The following is a 19,783-nucleotide window of genomic DNA, read 5'->3' as shown; positions in this document are numbered from 1 at the left end:
CCCACCCCCGGGGCCGGGAGCTTTTTAGCCCTTGGCAGGCGCCGTAGCCGCCGTCCAACCGGCTCGGCCCGACTCGCTCCCCGCCGTCCGGGAGCGCGCATCGCGGAGGGCCCCGGGGCTGGGTGGGCCTGGTGCTCCCCTAGCCGCGCCCCACCCGGCCTCTGCAGTCAGCCCCGCACCCCCCCACACGCACACCCCCGGGGCGGGGACGGTGTCGCCGCCGTGTCTCCGGCGTGCCGCAGTGGCCCCCGCCTGGAGGCGCCGCGGTGCCAAGCGGCTCCCGCGCTCTGCGGCGGGCAGCGCGGTCCAGCGGCGTCCGGCCGCGCCTCCCGCCGCCGGCTCTGCGCCGCCTCCGTCTCCGCCCCACGTCCCCCGCGCTCTCAGGCTGCGGAGGCCCGCGCGCCCACACGCCCGCCCAGCATGTCTGCGCTCGAGTGGTTCGCGCACAAGTCTCTGGGCGATGGCGTCTTCTGGATCCAAGAGCGCTTCTATGAGTCGGGCAACCGCGCCAACATCTGGCTGGTGCGCGGCTCCGAGCAGGACGTGGTGATCGACACGGGCCTGGGGCTGCGCAGCCTGCCCGAGTACCTGTACTCCTCCGGCCTCCTGCAGGACCGCAGCGCCAGGGAGGAGGAGGAGGCGGCGGCGGCCGGCCGGCCGCTGCTGGCCGTGGCCACCCACGTGCACTTCGACCACTCGGGCGGCCTCTACCAGTTCGACCGGGTGGCGGTGCACCACGCCGAGGCCGAGGCGCTGGCTCGCGGGGACAACTTTGAGACGGTGACCTGGCTCTCCGACAGCGAGGTGGTGCGGGCGCCCAGCCCCGGCTGGCGGGCCAGGCAGTTCCGCGTGCAGGCGGTGCAGCCCACGCTCATCCTGCAAGATGGTAATGAGCCCCCGCGGGCGGAGGGAGGGCATGGGGGTCGCAGACCCGCGCGGCCGCGGCGGGAGCGTTACGGTGTACGAGCCGGGCCCACTGCCGCCGCCCCTGCCCCTGCCCGGGCCCGGCTCCGAGCACCGCGTAGGAGCCGGCCCCACCTCCCCGGGCAGTTGCCTGCGCGTGTTGCAGGGGAGCCCCCCCATCCCCGACCCGGGGTTCCTCGCCAGGCGCTCGGGTTCCCAGGCTCTTGGTGGTGTAGACGCGTCCCGGGCAGTGCGCGTCGTGCCCGGGCGCTACCGCCGGGCTGGAAGCGGTTTCCACCTGTAGGCTCAGCGGTCAGAGCCGGGAGTCCCGGGCGCAGCCGTAGGGGCCGCGCGCGTCGCTGTTCCTGATGGTGCCGCAGGAGAGCGAGCGAGCCCCATAGCGAATGCAAGTGCAGAATGCTGGAGGCGTAGACGGGGACCGATAGCTGGTCTGGTTGACGGACAGGGAGGGGGCTTGCAGGGCCGGTGAGCCGTGGGGCGGATGCGCAGGCCTCCTCGGCCCACGCTGGCTCCCGAGAGAGGCAGGTCGGAATACGAGAGGAACACTGTAGGGCCCAGCCCTCCGCTCCCCATGCTGGCCCGTAAATGACTGAGCTGATTAAGCTTCGCGGAAGCATTGGGTGTATTCATGTCTGATTTCACTTTGTCCTCTGCACATTTGCTGTGAGGTCAGCGACCTCCCAAGGAAACAATTTGCCCGGAGCAAGGTTGTGATCAGAAAACGGGGTTTGGAGCGAGGCCCAATAAACCAAAGCACGCAGAACGCACGGCGGTCACTCAGAGTGGACTGCCACGAGTTCTTTCCCTGTCTTGAAAGCCTTTAAAATGACAGGTCCCCCTACTAGGTGGAAAGATGCTGCAGTACGGTGCCCAAACAAAATGGCAAAGAGTGAAAGGCTGTCTTGCAGAGGTCTTGATCATTTACAACCTTAAAAATGCTGCAAGATTCTATACTTCACCACACAGGCCTCCTCATCAAAGTTTTAAATCTAAAGGGTTTTCTTTTTTTTAAAGATTTTATTTATTTATTTGAGAGAGTTACACACAGAAAGAGAAAGGTCCTCCATCCATTGGTTCACTCCCCAGTTGGCTGCAACGGCAGGAGCTGTGCCAATCCAAAGCCAGGAACCAGGAGCTTTCTCTGGGTCTCCCACGTGGGTGCAGGGGCCCAAGGACTTGGGCCATCTTCCACAGCTCTCCCAGGCCATAGCAGAGAGCTGGATCAGAAGAGAGCAGCCGGGACTACAACCAGCGCCCATATGGGATGCTGGCACTGCAGGCGGTGGTGGCTTTACCCGCTACACCACAGCACCAGCCCCCAAATCTAAAGGTTTTTAAGGGACTCTTGCAGTGCCTAACAATTTGAGATGAAAGAAAAGCACCTTTATGTTGAGGATACTTTCAGTTACTGTGTTTCTGGATAAAATTGACACGTTCAGATTTTCATACAGTTCACGAGAATTTAGATCAAATTCCAGTACATAGACCAAATATTCTTGGTATTAGTATTCAGATATATTTAAATGGTCCTAAAGAATAATTGCTGTTGATTCTTTGTGAGCAGTGGGAAGAGTAAAGAATGGTGAGGACTATTGCTTTGTAGGTGGAGAATCCAGGTGGGACTGAGTACAGTGCCCGAGGTCACACAGCCCATCCTGGGAAAAGCTGCGGCCAGAACCCAGGTTCCCTGAATCCCAGTCAGTCGATGACAGAAACCTAGCAAGCTACCTGGGTGGTGTTTTGAACCTTGGAAGGTGTGAAAAGAAAGCTGAATGTTTACCAAGCACTTCAAAGGTGATAGCACTGTGTCGTCCAAATTGGTTTTCCATTAGGAGTGAGATGCCTCACCCTCTCTAAGTTCCCTCACTTCTCGGGAATCTTCATTTCCTGTCTCCTCTCAATGATGCAGCCTGCTCGCTTGCTATTAACGCAATCCAGATGCCTAGAAGGAGATATAAAATATTTATATTAAAAATCCATACACAATTGTATGTATCAGCAGCACATACCAAACAGCGTGGTCTTCATTGCTTTGGTTACAACACAAGGAGGCTGAAATCCCTACGTTTCATTTAGTGGATCAATGATCCCCTGTCACACATGAGCACAAATCTGTGCACCTGACTGCATCTCTAACCCAAAAGCTGAGTAGTAAGCAAGGAACAAGGAGAGGAGAGCCGCGTCATCATTTTCAGTGGAAAAACAAATAATATCTTCCTATGAGAAGACAGCAATAGACCCGGGGTTGATAGTGTGCAGACTTCTTGAATGGGCACATGCTGTGACCACTATTCTTCATAATGTTCACGTGACTCAAGTTCTGGCCTTTTTGTCCATATTATACACGTTTTGTCCAGGGTCAGCAGGGTACCTTCTCCAATGAGTGGTTTCAACTGGACCTTTGCCATGTAGGGAGGTTAAAAATGACAAGTCAGCCGGCCCCGCGGCTCACTAGGCTAATCCTCCGCCTAGCGTCGCCGGCACACCGGGTTCTAGTCCCAGTTGGGGCGCCGGATTCTGTCCCGGTTGCCCCTCTTCCAGGCCAGCTCTCTGCTGTGGCCAGGGAGTGCAGTGGAGGATGGCCCAGGTGCTTGGGCCCTGCACCCCATGGGAGACCAGGAAAAGCACCTGGTTCCTGCCATCGGATCAGCGCGGTGCGCCGGCCGCAGCGCGCCGGCCGCGGCGGCCATTGGAGGGTGAACCAACGGCAAAGGAAGACCTTTCTCTCTGTCTCTCTCTCTCACACTGTCCACTCTGCCTGTCAAAAAAAAAAAAAAATGACAAGTCAGATTCCAGAATGGCCGCTGATTGAACAGATGCCCCCAGGGTGGCTCCCCACAGCGCCCCACCTCTGCTCCCCTGAGGAGCTGGGCTCTGTTTGCTTTAATGGAAATCCAATGGCTGGAGAACTTACATGGGATGCTTCTGGATGCTAGGAAGCAGATGCGGTGACGGAGTGAGCCATGCCAGTGATGGGAAATCTGGAGCCAGCTGACACGGAGGTTGTAAAAGGCTCAGAAATGACCAATAGCTGCTGGGAGATAGGGGTGCACAGAGGGAAAATTCTACAGTAAGTAGAATTGGTTCGTAGCCGTTTGAGAAGCTTTTAAAACAGGTAAGGAACGTCCAGCCTGCTGGCCGAACAAGACCCACAAAATCGGTTGATCTGCCCCTGCCAAGGCAGCTGCAGGTGGGACTGGAAGTTCAATAAATCTACAGCAGGCGAATTTTGAAGTTGGTAATTTTGTATGGGCCATAGGTTATAAATATCCAAATGGCCCTTGTCCACATCCCTGCTCTAGAACCCTGTTCCCTAAGTGAATACCCCTTTCCTCGTCCAGTTTATTCTCTGGGCAAAGTGAAACAGGGGTTTCTTTATTTTTTTAAAAGATTTAATTATTTGAAGAGCAAAATAACTAAGGAAGAGAGATATTTTCCATTCGCTGGTTTATTCCCCAAATGCCTGCAAAAGCTGAGACTTGACCAGGCTGAAGTCAGAAGCCAGGAACTCCATTCAGGTCTCCCACATGGATGTCAAAAACCCAGATACTTGGGCCATCAGCTACTGGCTCCCAAGTGCATTAGCAGGGAGCAGGATCACAAGCACTGAGCAGCTAAAACGTGAACCATCGGCATCTACTATGGGATGCAGGTGTCCCAAGCAGGTGCTCACCCTCTCACCCTCTGTGCCCCAATGCCTGCCCCAATGAGGGAGTTTCATGTTTGCAGAATGTCACGCGCTGATGGGCCCAGAGGTCCAACAAGACTGTGTGTACATACATGAGGGTACTTCAAAAAGTCCATGGGAAATGGATTTGACAGTTCACATTTTTCCACAAATTCTTCGAAATGTCCTCATAACTTCTTACTAGCTGCCCAGAGGGATGAGAGCCAGGTCTTTCCCCCTCCAGGTAGGAAACTAGAAAAATCTTACCTGGGGAATACATACTCTAGAAGACTTACGGTGCCCATGGAGGAATCCCTTAGGAATTCCTGGCATGATCAGGTTGAGATCCCTAAGCCCCCTGTGTGTGCATCAGACAGCCTTTTCCTCTCTCTTAAACAGCGATTCAAGCATAATGGGAAAATTCTGTAATACGAGATCAAATGTTAAATAGCATAAAACAACCTGGGAGAGGGGTATCTTTGGGGGCATGAGATAAGCGATTGCATTCAATGTGTAGGAGAAATAAATGACAAGAATGCACTCACAAACTTAGAATTTTGCATATCAGAAATTAGTAGAAGATCTAGAAGATAGAGTTGAAAAACTTAAAAGAACGGATAAGCGAATGGAAACTAGGAGAAAAGAAATCAGTTTGGAAAAATCCAACCTTGGAATCATAGCAGCCAGAGAACAGAGGAAGTGAAATAGTGAAGGGAATCCAGGAATAAACAATCAAAGGATGAAATTGACAAATTTAAAGGGCCCACAGAGTTCCCAGCACAATGGATAGAACCATATCCAAACCAAAGCCCTGTACTGCAAAAGGTCAGAGCTTTGACATCAAGGAGGATTCTGCCATTTTCCAGAAGTTTAAACATAGGGCCATGTGTTCAGATAAGAAAAAAGAAATTCTGCCTTCAAGTGTGAGTGAAAATGACTTCCAGTCCAGAGCTGCACATTCATCCCACCGTCAAAAGCCCACAAAAGAAGTGATTTCCCACATAACATCACGTAGGAAGCTACTGGGATATGCCCTTCAAAATAAGGAAGTCTGGCTGGCGCCGTGGCTCACTTGGCTAATCCTCCGCTTGCAGTGCCGGCACCCCAGGTTCTAGTCCTGGTTGGGGCACCAGTTCTGTTCTGGTTGCTTCTCTTCCAGGCCAGCTCTCTGCTGTGGCCTGGGAAGGCAGTGGAGGATGGCCCAAGTGCTTGGGCCCTGCACCCACATGGAAGACCAGGAGGAAGCACCTGGCTCCTGGCTTTGGATCAATGCAGCGCGCTGGCCATAGTGGCCATTTGGAGGGTGAACCAACAGAAGGAAGACCTTCTCTCTCTCTCTCTCTCTCTCTCTCTCTCTCTCTCTCTCTCTCACTGTCTAACTCTGCCTGTCAAAAAATAAATAAATAAATAAGGGAGTAAACCATGAAAGAGAAAGATAGTGAATGGAATAAAAAGGAAACCCAATGTACAGGAAGTCAGAAGAATTTCTCTGGATGCTGGGGTGGAAGACACAACCATACAGCCACAGACATGGCAGCTTCAGACTGGAGCAGGTGAAAGAAAGCGGGAGAGAAACGTACACAGGCATAGTGATGGGAGGTGGGGAGTGGGAAATAAAGAGCTGAACATCTTCCATTTTACTGTGGCCGTCAGTGGGCGACGTAAAATTATAAAAGCAAGCAGCAGGATCTGCTGAAGTCAGTAGGGTATATCTCAGATTGGCAAGTCAAGGTCCACAGTTATGATCAGTTTTTGGGGAGAAGTGTATTTGGTGGAGGTAATGACCAGAAGAAGTAAACTTGTTACAAGTGACTAGAGCAGGAGTGAGCCAAAGAAGGTTTTCTGAGATCTAAAGCCCTCCCAAAGTATTTTATGTGAAATATGTACAAGTATTTGAGTACAAACTGAAGTTAAAACAAAAGATGGATGATGCCTAGATGGGAAAGGGCATTTGAGAAGCCAGGAGAGGGGTTGTATGTCTGGAATCCAGGAGAGGCTTAGGAGACTCTGTCACCTGTGCACACGCACATAAGAGGCACTTAATCAACACCCCTGGGCCGGCGCCGCGGCTCACTAGGCTAATCCTCCGCCTTGTGGCGCCGGCACACCGGGTTCTAGTCCCAGTCAGGGCGCCGGATTCTGTCCCGGTTGCCCCTCTTCCAGGCCAGCTCTCTGCTGTGGCCCGGGAGTGCAGTGGAGGATGGCCCAAAGTGCTTGGGCCCTGCACCCCATGGGAGACCAGGAGAAGCACCTGGCTCCTGCCATCGATTCAGCGAGGTGCGCCGGCCGCAGCGCGCTGGCCGCAGCGGCCATTGGAGGGTGAACCAACGGCAAAGGAAGACCTTTCTCTCTGTCTTTCTCTTTCACTATCCACTCTGCCTGTCAAAAATTAAAAATAAATAAATAAATAAATAAATAAATAAAAAACAGAAACAGTCCACGTAATTTTAAAAAAAAAATCAACACCCCTGGTTCTTATAAGAGAGGTCTCCATGACATGCTGTATTTGAGCCAGGTCAATTCAGGGGAGGCATTAGAGAGTGGGAGAGCTAGTGATACTCAGCCACTGTGGCTCCGTCAGTTACAGGGGGAATCCGCCCCCTTTTGTTTCCAGCTAGAGTGTGTATCTGATTTTTTAACATTTTTATTTATTCATCTGAAAGGTAGACAGACAGATATCTCATCGGCTGCTTCACTTCCCAAATGCTGCAGTGACCAGGGCTGGGCTAGGCCAAGATGGAGCCTGGAACTCAACCTGGGTCTCCCAAGCGGATGACAGGGACCCAACAGCTTGAGCGATCACTGTTGCCTCCTCCTGGGGTACACATCAGTAGGAAGCTGGAATCAGGAGCAGAGCTGGGATTTGAAATCAGGCACTGAAACGTGAGATGTTATGCCAAACGCCCACCCCGCTCTCCATGTGGATGGGTGGGTAAGATGCTCAATGTTTTGCATAGATATATGCAAAGTATATAATATTTATATATTATTAATACATAATTAATACATATCATTAATACTATAAAGTGTGTAGATATACTATCTTATTAATATATATTAATATTTTATATGTTAATACATAAATGTTTATATTAATATATAATTAGATATAACCACAGGTCAGTAAGATTACCTTGCTCTCATAATTTTCTATAACTTCTTTTCAGGCCCTTTCTGCACACTGATTAAAGAACTCGGCTCCAACAGCACTATTCAACTACCCTAGCCGTAATTCCTATGCCCTACCAACCAATCACGTACAGCAAAAGGACAGTGGTTTGGGAATCCCCAGAGGCACTTTAAATCTGGACTGGTTATCTTGTACAGGAATTCCAGCCCCATTATGCCTGGAATGTGGACAGATGTGTATCTGATGCCGTCCTGATGTTGGTGCTGGGATCTAAGACCAGGTGGGAAGAGGAAGCAGCAAGTGAGGCTCTTGTCTGCCCTGCAGCAGATTTCAGCCACCCAGGACGGCTGCTGGGGCCCAGGATTACTCTCTCACGTTCTAGGAGCACCACAGGGACCAGAGTTCTTTCAGAGCCATAGGCTAGACACCATCTGTTAGAAGTCATTGACCATCACAACACTTGCTCCTGATCCTCGGTGTAGAAAAGAACCATTTGGAGAGCTTTGTTCAAATAGCATTTTTTTTCAAAGATTTATTTATTTCAAAAACAGAGAGAGGGAGAGACAGAAAGGGATCTTCCAACTGCTGAGTCCTTCATCAAATGCCATGCAACAGCTGGGACAGGGCCGGGCCAAAGCCAGGAGCCTGGAACTCCATCTGGGTCTGCCACGTGGGTGGCAGGGGCCAAGCTCTTGGGCTGTCTTCCTCTGCTCTCCCAAGCTTGTTAGCAGGGAGCTGGATCAGAAGTGAAGCAGCTGGACCCACATAGGGGACCGGGAAGAAGCTCCTGGTTGCTGGCTTCAGCCCAGCCCAGCACCAGCTGTTGCAGCCATTTGGGGGAGTGAACCAGTGGATGGAAGATTCTCTCCTTCTCTCTGACTTTCAAATAAATAGAACTTGAACCGGTGCTCATAGAACATGCAGGCATCAGCTTAACCTGCTGTGCCATAATGCTGGTCCCTAAAAGTAGCAACTTCTAACTATTTTTTTAAATTTATTTATTTATTTGTAAGTCAGAGTTACACAGAGAGAGAAAGAGAGGCATAGAGAGAGAGTGAGGTCTTCTATCCCCTAGTTCACTCCCCAACTGGCTGCAACGGCCGGAGTTGTGCCGATCAGGAGCCAGGAGCCAGGAGCTTCCTCCAGGTCTCCCACATGGGTGCAGGGGCCCAAGGACTTGGGCCATCTTTCACTGCTTTCCCAGGCCATAGCAGAGAACTGGATCAGAAGTGGAGCAGCCGGGTCTCGAGCTGGCGCCCATTTGGGATGCTAGCACTGCAGGTGGTGGCCTAACCCGCTATGCCACAGCGCCGGCCCCAGCAATTTCTAACTATTAAGAACACATTTCCTTGGGAAAACTGGTGAAACCCTTGAATGTTTTGCCCAAAGGATTCTCTGAGGGAAGAAAATATCCTATTACAGAGAGAGCATGATATTAAATTGATTTGGAACTGTGGCTGAGGTTAATTATTAAAAAAATCAAAAAGGATTTTTACTGCTAAGATTACATTTAGTGAGTCTTTAAAATCAAATTTCAACCCACTTTCCATTATTAAAATTTTAGTCCCGGTTTTAGATCCTTTTTTTTTTTTTATGTTTGGCACTAATCATGCTCAAATAACAGGATTCCTGTGCTACTCAACTTGGAAAGAATGTGAATCCCCAGTGTTGTAGATCAGAACTGAGACGTGTTAGTGGACACCAGGGGTCCGTTCCCTTGGGTGTCACCAGGTAATCACCCCAAGCAGGAGTTGCCCAGAAGAGAGCTTCATGTGCTGGTAATGAATAGACAGTGTGCAGGTGTAGTTCCCTTAAAAACTTGCCTCTCCAAAAACTTTGCCAGGGCTTTTATAGCCAAGGGTAGGGGAGTGTCCAGGATGCAGAAGAGGTGGTGTGGGAGGTCCCTCAAGTCGCGGGCATTGCCACACACGGGATGCCCCAAACCCTGACTTCCACAGCTTTCCTGCCTGGTGTTCTGGCCGCTCTGAGTTCAGTGCTGCAAGACCAGCCTTCAGGGAACATCCTCTGAGAAACCCAATCAAGGGGGTAGGCTGTTTGGATTCTCTCCCATTCCCACGTCCTCTCTTGCCTGAAGCCTGCAGCCTCCTGGTAACCAAATCCTCCCTGTGGGGTAAAAGTGGAAGATCATTCTTTTGGAACGACTTCCTACTGAATGGGGCAGGTGCTGGTGTCTCCCAGGGCAGAGGAGTGAAACCAGCCGCAGAAACCCAGCCTTCTCCCCTTGTATTCCTAGAGTAACCTGGTTCTGCTCAGGGGAGATCTGGATTCCTTCTGTGAAGGATGCTGTCCATGTCCCTCACTGTCCATGTCCCTCCTGCTTGTACTGTGCACACTGGGTGGTCCTCACTTAGCTGGTGGCCATGTCGGAGGCTGGGTTACTCACCCATGGCGGCCTCTCTCATCTTCCTGGGTCATCTTCCTGGAGCAGAATGGAGAGCAACAGCCAATAGATCTGCCTCCCTTCACATCTTTTTGTCACCCTTCTGCCACGTCTCCGTTGTTGGAAACCTCTTAAGACAATCTCTGAGCACTCAGGGGGATTGGTCTCAGGACCGAGCACTCTGAGACGTGAAGGGTGTGTGGGTGGTTAGAAGAACCTGACTTCCCAGGCTTCGGCCCCCCAAAAAATCCACTGTCTGAGACACTCTTAGCCATTGTGGGAAGGCAGAGGGATTTTCTTCTGGTTCCTTCTGTGTCTGTCTCAGCACAATCTCAGGGACCCCTCCCTGAGAAGGGGGTTTGCCTACTCCTTGCATGTCTCGCAACCACAGATTCCTATAATGGCCTAACCTCTTTAGGTCCTTTGGTATATTAAGGTCCCACACTGGTACGGATTCCTACCCAGGCCTGCACACCAGTTACCAAGTTGATTGGCAGCTGCTTGTCAGCTTCCTCCCTAGCCTTGACTCGCTGGCTAGCTCAGCTGACTTTTCCTCCGTCATGGAGGGCAGTTAATTAAGGTTTAAACATCTACCTAGGTAGGGCTTGTGAGTTGTAAAACTGCCCCTAATCAGCGGCAAGAATGCCCCGTGGTTGCCTTGAGGCCTTCCATTTAGGTCAGAGGTGGTGAATGGCACCTGCACATTTATCAGCCTCCTTCCCTGGCTTACATAGTCCTAGGCTGGTAATGCCTGCCTTTTCCATCAGAAAAGGGTGGACACGGTGTTGGCTAAGCTGACCCCATAGATCAGAGGTGGAAAACATCAGGCCCACAGGCCGCAGATGGTCTGCCCTGCCAAGGCAACTCAGTGCCTCTATGGCAGGCTGATTTGTAAGTTCATGGTTTGGCAAATCCAAACAATATAAATATCCCAATGGCCCTTGGCAGGAAAAGGGCTCCCCACCCCTGCCAGGGTAGCCATAAAGTCAAGGAAAGAGACCGTGGTGCTGTGTATATTCTTAGTGTTAGGAGTGAGGATTAAGGTTCAGGAACTCTCCCCCCTTCCTCCCTTACCCTCACAGTCTTAGCAGACCCTCTTCCTCAGGGGGACTCCCTAGCATGGGGCAAACCTTCCCTTTGGGTTTAGGAGGGGAAATATCAGGTTGAGTATTGCCCACTTCCATAGAGGGTCTGGGCATCTGTTGTGAATACATTCTCTGGTCCACTGAGAGAGTTATTCTTTTCCAGTATTTCTTTGCCCCAATTAGTCTTGTGACCACAGAGAGAAACACAGGGCCCTGTACCCCAGACTAACAGATAAACCCAGCTCAGAGATGTCTCTGGTCACCCCATTATGCTCAATCTTGCAGAGCAAAATGTGGCACTTTGATTCCTGCACCCCAGAAAAGGCTACCCGGCTCCAGCCCCTGAGAGCATACTTTGCTGTCCTGGCTTTGGCTTTGAGCAACACCTTGACGCTTAACCAGAGCAGCTATCCTGGGCAGAACGGGTCCAGGTGGCTGCTTCACCTCGTAGCTCTGAGTCAGCAACTCAGACCTGCCAAGTGCCAAACAACTGCCCGCGACCATGGACGGAACAGGTGGTTCCGGAAGAGCAGGTACGCCCTGCGGGGATTGCCTGGGTGGCGGCCTCACTCCTGGTACCCAGTTGCCCCGATGCCCACCTGGCTTCATTAATTTTGTTATGGACACAAGGAGTCCGTTCACTCTTGGTGTCACCGAGCAACCAGCCTTGAGCAGGAAATGCCGGAAGGAAGCCTTCGTTTGCTTGTTGTCAAGTAGAGGAGGCGGTGGAAGGGAGCCAACGGGTAGAGGCATGTCCAGGATGTAGAAAAGGTGGAGTGGGAGGGCCCTTCCTGCTCATACGCCGGGTGTTCAGATCTCTGACGCACACCCGTCTCTCCTAGCCTTCCTCTTCTGAGTGCAACGTAAGATCAGACTTCCTGGAGCATCCTCTGCAGACTTCCTGTGCTCCCCGCTTGCCGGACCCTACACTCTTGGTTACCATAGTACCCTGCAACTGGAGAAAATGTGTCTAAAGTATTGAGTTGACCTTTAAAATTACTGCAAAACTTCACTTCCAATTATATACCTTTGTTAGTAACTTTATTGAGATAAGATTTTTATGCCATATAATCCGCCTATTTAACATGTACAGCTCAGTGACTTTTAATACATCTGAATTTCACACCTGTCACCACAACCAATTATAGACCAATTTTATTAATCCTGAAGGAAACCCCCACACCCCAGACTCTCCAGTCCTCCGCCTCCCAGCCCAGATTTGTCATATAAATGGAACCATATAATGTATATACCTTTGTGAATGGCTTCCTTCAGGTAGCATGATTCCCAGGTTTACCATTTATTTCTATTGCCAAATAATATTCCACTTGACAAATATGTACCCCATTTTATTTACCAGTTCATCAGTTGATGTACATTTGAATTGCTTCCATTTGCTACATCCTTTTTAAAGCTTTATTACGGTCTGTTTTGCATCCCGTGACATGTACCCACTTGAGTATATAGTTTAATGAGTTTTAAGAAATTTATATATTCATGCAATCATAACCACAGCCCAGTTTGAAAACTCTTCCAGACCCTCCCCCCCAAAATTCCCTCCTGCTCCCTTCCAAATAATCCCCACTCCCATCCTTCACCCCTCTGCTATGTTTTGTGTCTCTGTAGTTTTTATTTTCTGAAAACATCTCTTGAGTACAATCATACAACATGCAGAGCCTGTTGTATCTGCCTTCTTCCATTTGGCATGTTGCCTTGGAGATTCGGCCATGTTATTGCCCCTGTTAATAATTCATCCATTTCTACTGCTGAGAAATGTTTCACTCTGTGGACATAACATTGTGCTAGTCTGTTCAGCTCTTGAAGGGGATTTGAACCTTTCCAGTTTGGAATTGCTGTGAGTAATACTGCCGAGAGACACGCACTTTCATTTCTCTTGGTAGATACCTAGGGGTAGAATTCCTCCTGGGTGCTATGGTAAACGTACGTTCGTTTTTTAAGGAAACGTGAAGTTTTTCCAAAGTACTGATACCATTTTACATTCCAAATTGCTATGTATAAGTGTCACAAAGTCTGCACATCATTGCCAACACTTTATTCTGTTTGATTTTAGCCATTCTAGTGCACTCATAATGCGATTTTGCTATGATTTAATCTGCATCTTCCTAATGACTAATAATGTTGAGCATCTTCCCAGCCCTTACTTGCTAATATCTTCTTTGTTAACAGGTGCATTAAAATCTTTTCTCCTTTTGAAAATCTGAGTTTCTGGTTTTCATCTCGTTGAGTTGAGAAGAGTTCTTTATTCTGGATACAAGACAGATGTACTCATAAACTTTGTAAATGTTTTCTCCCTATGTGTGGCTTGCCTTTTCATTTTCTTAATGGTGTGTCTTTAAGCCACAAGTATATAATTTGGACGAAACCCATTGAGTCTTTACTTAATGCTTTGCTTGTTGTCAAATCTAAAGGCTCTGTGTCTAGCCCAAGATCACAATTTTTTCCCCCACTGTTTACTAGAAACTGTCACATTTAGGTGCAGGACCTGTTTTATGTTAATTTTGGAGAATATTGTGAGATAAGGGCTGAGCGGTTCTATTTTGTGTTTTGATGGTTTTTATTGTTGTTGGTGCTGCTTCCATGGGGATATCCCCAGTCCAGTTTGTTGAAAAGACTTCCCATTTACCCATTGGATTACTCACTTGGCCCTCCTTTTTGAAACATCCATTGGCCATGTTGTATGTGTCTGCTTTTGCACTCTGTTCTCTTCGCTGATCGGGAATATTTAGCCAGAAATGCAATGTCTTGATTACCAAAGACACTTGAAAAGACTGTGTACTCAGGGATTTTGGAGCAAAGTGTTTTATATGTGTCAGGTTTGTTAAGTTGGCTGATAGGGTTGTTCAGATTTTCTTTCTTTCTTTTTTTCTTTTTTTTTCTTTTTTTATATATTTGTTTATTTATTTTTTCCCCTAAGAGATCTTTTAGTTAAGGAATACAAACGTCATACATTTCCTAAGTACAACTTTAGGAATATAGTGATTCTTCCCACCATACCCACCCAAGTTTTCTTTCTGTATTCTTCCTGATTTTCTAAGTACTTGTTTTGAGAATTACTCAGAGAAGAATATGGAATTCTTCAGGTGTATCTGTTAGATTGCTTATTTTATTTCTGTCCATTTTGTCTCATGTTATTTTTGGTCTTTATTTTAAGAGGTATATGGGTTTATAACTTATTTTTAGCAGCTTAACCTTATATATAGTCTCATAAAATGTACTTATTTTCTCTGATAATATTCCTTATATAGAAATCTGTTTTATGTTATTATGTTAATACAACCACTATAGTTCCCTTGATGTTAATACTTATATAGTATAAACATTTCAAACTTTTTATCTTTGAACTTATAGTTTCTCTCTTGTAGATTTTTAGCTTGTAGATAAATATATCTTGATATTTAATCCAGTCTGACAATCTCTGTCATTAGAGTGTTTAATCCATTCATATTTAATGTAACTGTTGATATAGTTGGATTTAGGTCTAAAATTTTGTTATTTTAAAATCCCTCTGTTACTCCTTTATTGATTTATCCTTTTTTTTTTTAGCAATTCCTAATTTTACTGTTTCATTTCCTCTATTAACTTTTTAGCTACATTTCTTTTATGTTTTTATGTATGTGTTTGCACAGGCAAATTCAATATGAATCTTTTAATTTATCATCATTTACTTCAATTGTTACTGCTTTAATTCCAGTGAAGCATAACAAGTTTGCCCCTATTCAGCTCCATTTCCTTCCTTACCATCAATAACCATGAAGAATCTGAGCTTTTTACACCGCTTGCAAGGTAGCAAGTTAGCCCGCTGCTGTTAGTGGATTCTGACGGAAAAGGTTTCTGGGTTACAGACAAAGGACAGTTCGTTCCTTAGAGCATAGCACTAGCTAGAGCACTAGTGCCTGTACGAATTCCTCAAGTCCTGATTCTCACAGGGTGACACAACGAGGGGAAAAATATAAGGTTCACGGGAGGAAAATTCACAGGATGCTGACACCAGGGATGTTCTGAAAGTAAATGCTGCATGGTCAAATCCTGGAAAGCTTGAGAAATGAGATATCTACATCTACCTTGCGTATTTCCACTATGTGTTGGTGTATTGAAAGCTCACAGACATCTTGCAAAAAAGAAAGCTGCTTAATTTTCTTTGAAGCAAGAGTTCCCAGAATCATTTGACCCTGGGATCATCTTTTGTTTTATAAGTCATCATAGCCTGCAGAAGAGTAGTGTTCCACGTGAACACGCACTTTTACAAACACTGGGCTAGCAAACAATAGGAATGAAGTATACACAGCTTATTTTAAAGTTGTTAAGAAATACAGTATTTATGAAGTAAGGGTAGAATAGGTATCATCTTTCCTAATTTATTTGAAATTATTTACTATTGTTCTGTTCTTTATTCTTTTAAGATTTATTTATTTATTTAAAAGGCAGAGTTGCAGAGAGGGAGAGAGAGACAGAAGAGATCTTCCATTCGTTGATTCAGTCTAAATGGCCCCACAGCCGAGGCCAGGAGCCCAGAACTCCATCCAGGTCTCCCACGTCGGGTGGCGGGGGTACAAGCCTGTGGGCCATCTTCTGCTGCTTTCTCAGGCACACTAGCAGGTAGCTGGACCAGAAGTGGAGCAACCAGGCCTCCTATGGGGACCAGCGCCCATGTGGGATGCTGGCAGTGACTGAGGGTGCTACACCCACAGCACCAGCCCCTGCTCTGCTCTCCAGGTGGCTGGAGTCAAGCGTGCAGCACGTTCACCTGTAAACTCTGTTTGCATCGCAGGAGATGTGATCGACCTCGGTGACAGACAGCTCACGGTCATGCACATGCCAGGACACTCCAGGGGCAGCATCTGCCTACACGACAGAGACCGGAAGATCCTCTTCAGCGGAGACGTCGTGTACGATGGGTCGCTGATTGACTGGCTGCCCTACAGCAGGATAAGCGACTACGTCGGCACCTGTGAGCGCCTGATAGAGTTAGTGGACAGAGGCCTGGTGGAGAAGGTGCTCCCTGGGCACTTCAATACCTTCGGTGCCGAGAGGCTTTTCCGATTGGCTTCCAACTACATCTCGAAAGCTGGCCTCTGTCACAAAGTCTCTACCTTTGCCATGCGGTCTCTTGCTAGTTTAGCCCTCCGTGTAACTAATTCCAGGACCTCACCCTAGTATCCGTAGCAGTCTGCTTTGATTAACTACATCAATGAATGCAACTCATTTTGTGCTGTTTAGAATGAGCATTTCGACAAGTGCTTTTACACCATTATTGTATGTTAGAGGGGTGAAAAAAAAAAAAGGATTGAGAGTGAATAAGCCAAAAATGGAAATTTAAAAATTTTTTTCTTTCTTTAAGGGCAGAAGCCACTTACATAAACTTTATAATTTGCCAAGGCCATCACCTTGTGATATTTACTTTAGGAACGACATAGAATTCATGGGGGAAGCCAGGAGGCAGTTTGCAGCAAGGAAAGAACTGCCCTCTTCTGTTTGTCTTATTCTACTTCCTAGATGGCCTAGGAAGAAAGACGTGTGGAGCTTTATCTTCACACTCCAAACTCGGTACAGTCAGTGTTTCATTCAGAGATAAAGGTTCTTGGGTTCAAAATGCATTAGAACTCAGTGCAACAGATGAATTCTCATTTAGAATGAGAGCTAACAAGTTGCAGTGTTACAGTCCTGAATTTTTTATGCTACCTTTTATTTATTTATTCTTTATTTAATTATAGCATTCATTATATGGCGTGTAATTTAACTTTTGAGAAGTGCAATGAATCTTGTTTTATCACAAAGCTTTAAATATAAATTATAGAATGCTTCAGTCAAAAGCTAATATATATTGTTTGTTATGTAAGTAATATTTTCAATCATAAAAGTGAGATTTAAATGTCTGTAATATAACTGAAAATTGTCAGATTTCTCAAAAGGACACTGTCAGGCAAATTGGAAAATATACACATTAAAATAATTTTTATTATATCCTATTTTAATATTAACAGCTAATATAAACAACATTTTTCTTGTTATATAGCAACCTCAGTATTGTGTCACGTTTTACAGTATCAGAACAGCTTGGAGATCTACACCATCGTAAAAGGAACCATGCTTTTACTTAGTACAACATGGATAAGTACCACAGAAGGGTTTTCAAGTTAACTGCAAAGTGTGCAGTAGACATTGGCTCCGTGAATTGCCTTTTCTATCCTGATTCACAACACCTATTCCCGTTCAGTATTCTTTGTCTCGAATGAAACGAAATCTGCATTCATGAAGTCATAGGAAAGATTTGGTGCTCTCAAAAATATTTTATTAAAAAGCCTTTTTGGAATATTTCATGAAGGTTTTTTAAACAGTTTTTTCCACTGGGTTTTTTTTTTTAATTATTATTATTGACATGTCTGAAACCCAACAGAATTTTACAAATCTGATTTTTTTTTATATTAGGAAGGTTCAGCAATTTTGAGTTCTGAAGAGTTACGAAACCTTTATTCTAAAGGGTTCCCTGCAGATACCGAAGTTCTGTATTTCTTTTATTCAGTCAACAGCCTCCACTGCCACCACCACATGCATACACATGGTCCTGCATATCCACGCACAACACTGTGGAAGCTCAAAAAGTCAGAGACAACGTGACCACCGGATGATATCTCAGGCTGAAGTTAGCGCAACTTTCTACCGAGTGCAGGGGACGTGAACGGAGGGGTATGGAGTCTGGTTAGGGGACGTGTCCCAGAGGAGAGGCTTTTCTGCCAGGTTTGTTAGGTTGTCAGGGTAGGAAACAGAGAGATCCAAGAATAAACATACAGGCTGCCGTCTGAAGTAGCCTGTTCCTGCTGGCAGTATAAATTCAGTTTTCAGGAACCGCCTATCTCCCTGGCATGAGCAAGAAGGGTCTGTGACTGTGTGAGTCATCCCTCCTGACAGGTGGGCTGAACTGCCACGTGCCACCAAGTGAACCCTGACCTCGAAAGGAGGCCATGATTGGTTCAGGCATAGAGCATCATGGGAGCTACGGTCATTCAAGGCAGTAGGTCTGTTTCAACTGACAGCTCATCGAGAATATAGATTTGGTTCAGGGCACCTACAAACAATCACATATTGAGCCTTAAATATAGCCATTATTTTTATATCAGTAGCACAAAAGAAAACCAAAAGTCCTTAACCATTTACCATTTTATCATATTTTTGGACTGTTTTTTAAATCAGGGTAGGGTAGGCATTAAGTTTTATTAACAAATATTTAATCCTGCTAAGGAGTTTTCTTATGTATTGAAAGTGCAATTTTTCATAACATTGATTTTTTTTTAATTTCCCAATTTTATTTCAATTTTTCAAATTGTAATACAGCATAAGACTATGATATTTTGCTATTGTTTTAATATGCATGCATTGGGGAAAAGATGTCATTCATTGAGTGTCCATACTGTGCATTTTAAATATGCATTATTAATTTAATCCTGGTCCCAGCACCAAGAGGTAATTGACCAGCCTCATATATCACAGTTTTGGACCTGGGTGGTAATTGAATACAAGTCTGTCAGTCCCCAAACTGTGCTGTTTCCCTTATACCTGCACAATAACATAAAATTGGCAAAGCTTCTCTTTACTTTCAAAGATGCCGCATGTGCCAAGAAGAAATCAAATGATGTTAAATCATAATAAGAACATATTTTTCAAAAACTTTTGAAATATATATTTTCACCCTGACAGTGACCCTTGTAATTTATGATTTTTGGAACTGCTAGTGTGTAAGTATAATTCAAAGTTGTCAACATGTAAGACGTTTAGAAATAAGTTTTTATTTATATCATTAATAAGCAGTCTTTGGAAATGTATTTTCCTTATGTGATGTCTCCTTCTAACTGAGAAACTAACACAAAAGCCTTGTGTGTTATCCTGATGTAGTCGGATAAATGATTCTGTGTATTCGTTCTTACGTGGATAGTAATGTGAATGTGAAATGCACAAATTGTCCTTGTATAATTTTCAGATAAGTGTAAACAAACATTTGTGTAATAAATATTAAAGTGGACATTTTATTTCAATCTATAATTGGTATTTTTTATAGCATTACAAATTTCTGTTTAATTTCTTTCAAGGACATTTCCTGTATAAATTACCATTTTGAAAATCTAATGATGAATATAATGTCAAATCTGTTCCAAAGAATAGAGAACCCAGAAATAGAAAAATAACTCATATAAGTTTTTAGTGCATGATAAATATGACATTTCAAATCAATCCTGAAATAGAAAAATAACTCATATAAGTCTTTAGGACATGACAAATATGGCATTTCAAGTCAATGGATAGAAGTTGGACTGGTCAATAAATATTAGAATTGTTGATGTTAGGGGGCAAAGGCCCCGCCATCATAAAAATCAATTGCAAATGGAAATGTGACTATCAGAACTAAATGTGTGGTAAAAGGAAATTTAAATCATTTGTCGCCTAGGATAGGAATAATACGACAAAAATTTAAATATCTTTTAAATTTGGATACCATGAAGAAAGTTACAGATAAAGGTTAGAAGATAGTCATAACTTGTATAACAGGCAAAATTAGCAAATAC

The 19,783-nt window shown here is 46.0% G+C and overlaps 1 protein-coding gene across 1 annotated transcript; it reads left to right on the top strand.

Moving 5' to 3' along the window:
- Positions 1-45: 45 nt before the first annotated feature.
- Positions 46-19,255, top strand: MBLAC2 (metallo-beta-lactamase domain containing 2). Its single transcript, XM_017344591.3, has 2 exons — positions 46-886; positions 15,997-19,255. Exons 1-2 carry the CDS (start codon positions 421-423, stop codon positions 16,380-16,382), a joined length of 852 nt encoding a protein of 283 aa, XP_017200080.2. The 5' UTR covers positions 46-420; the 3' UTR covers positions 16,383-19,255.
- The last annotated feature ends 528 nt before the right edge of the window (positions 19,256-19,783 follow it).

The sequence above is a fragment of the Oryctolagus cuniculus genome, chromosome 14 (assembly GCF_964237555.1).
Source record: "Oryctolagus cuniculus chromosome 14, mOryCun1.1, whole genome shotgun sequence".
NCBI lineage: Eukaryota > Metazoa > Chordata > Mammalia > Lagomorpha > Leporidae > Oryctolagus > Oryctolagus cuniculus.
This window is presented reverse-complemented; position numbering and strand designations above follow the sequence as displayed.

Bases quoted from the DNA above. Each gene is read 5' to 3' on its own strand.
- MBLAC2 (XM_017344591.3), top strand. From the start codon at position 421: ATGTCTGCGCTCGAGTGGTTCGCGCACAAGTCTCTGGGCGATGGCGTC. The intron at 887-15,996 runs GTAATGAGCCCC...TTTGCATCGCAG, and splicing joins CACGCTCATCCTGCAAGATG to GAGATGTGATCGACCTCGGT.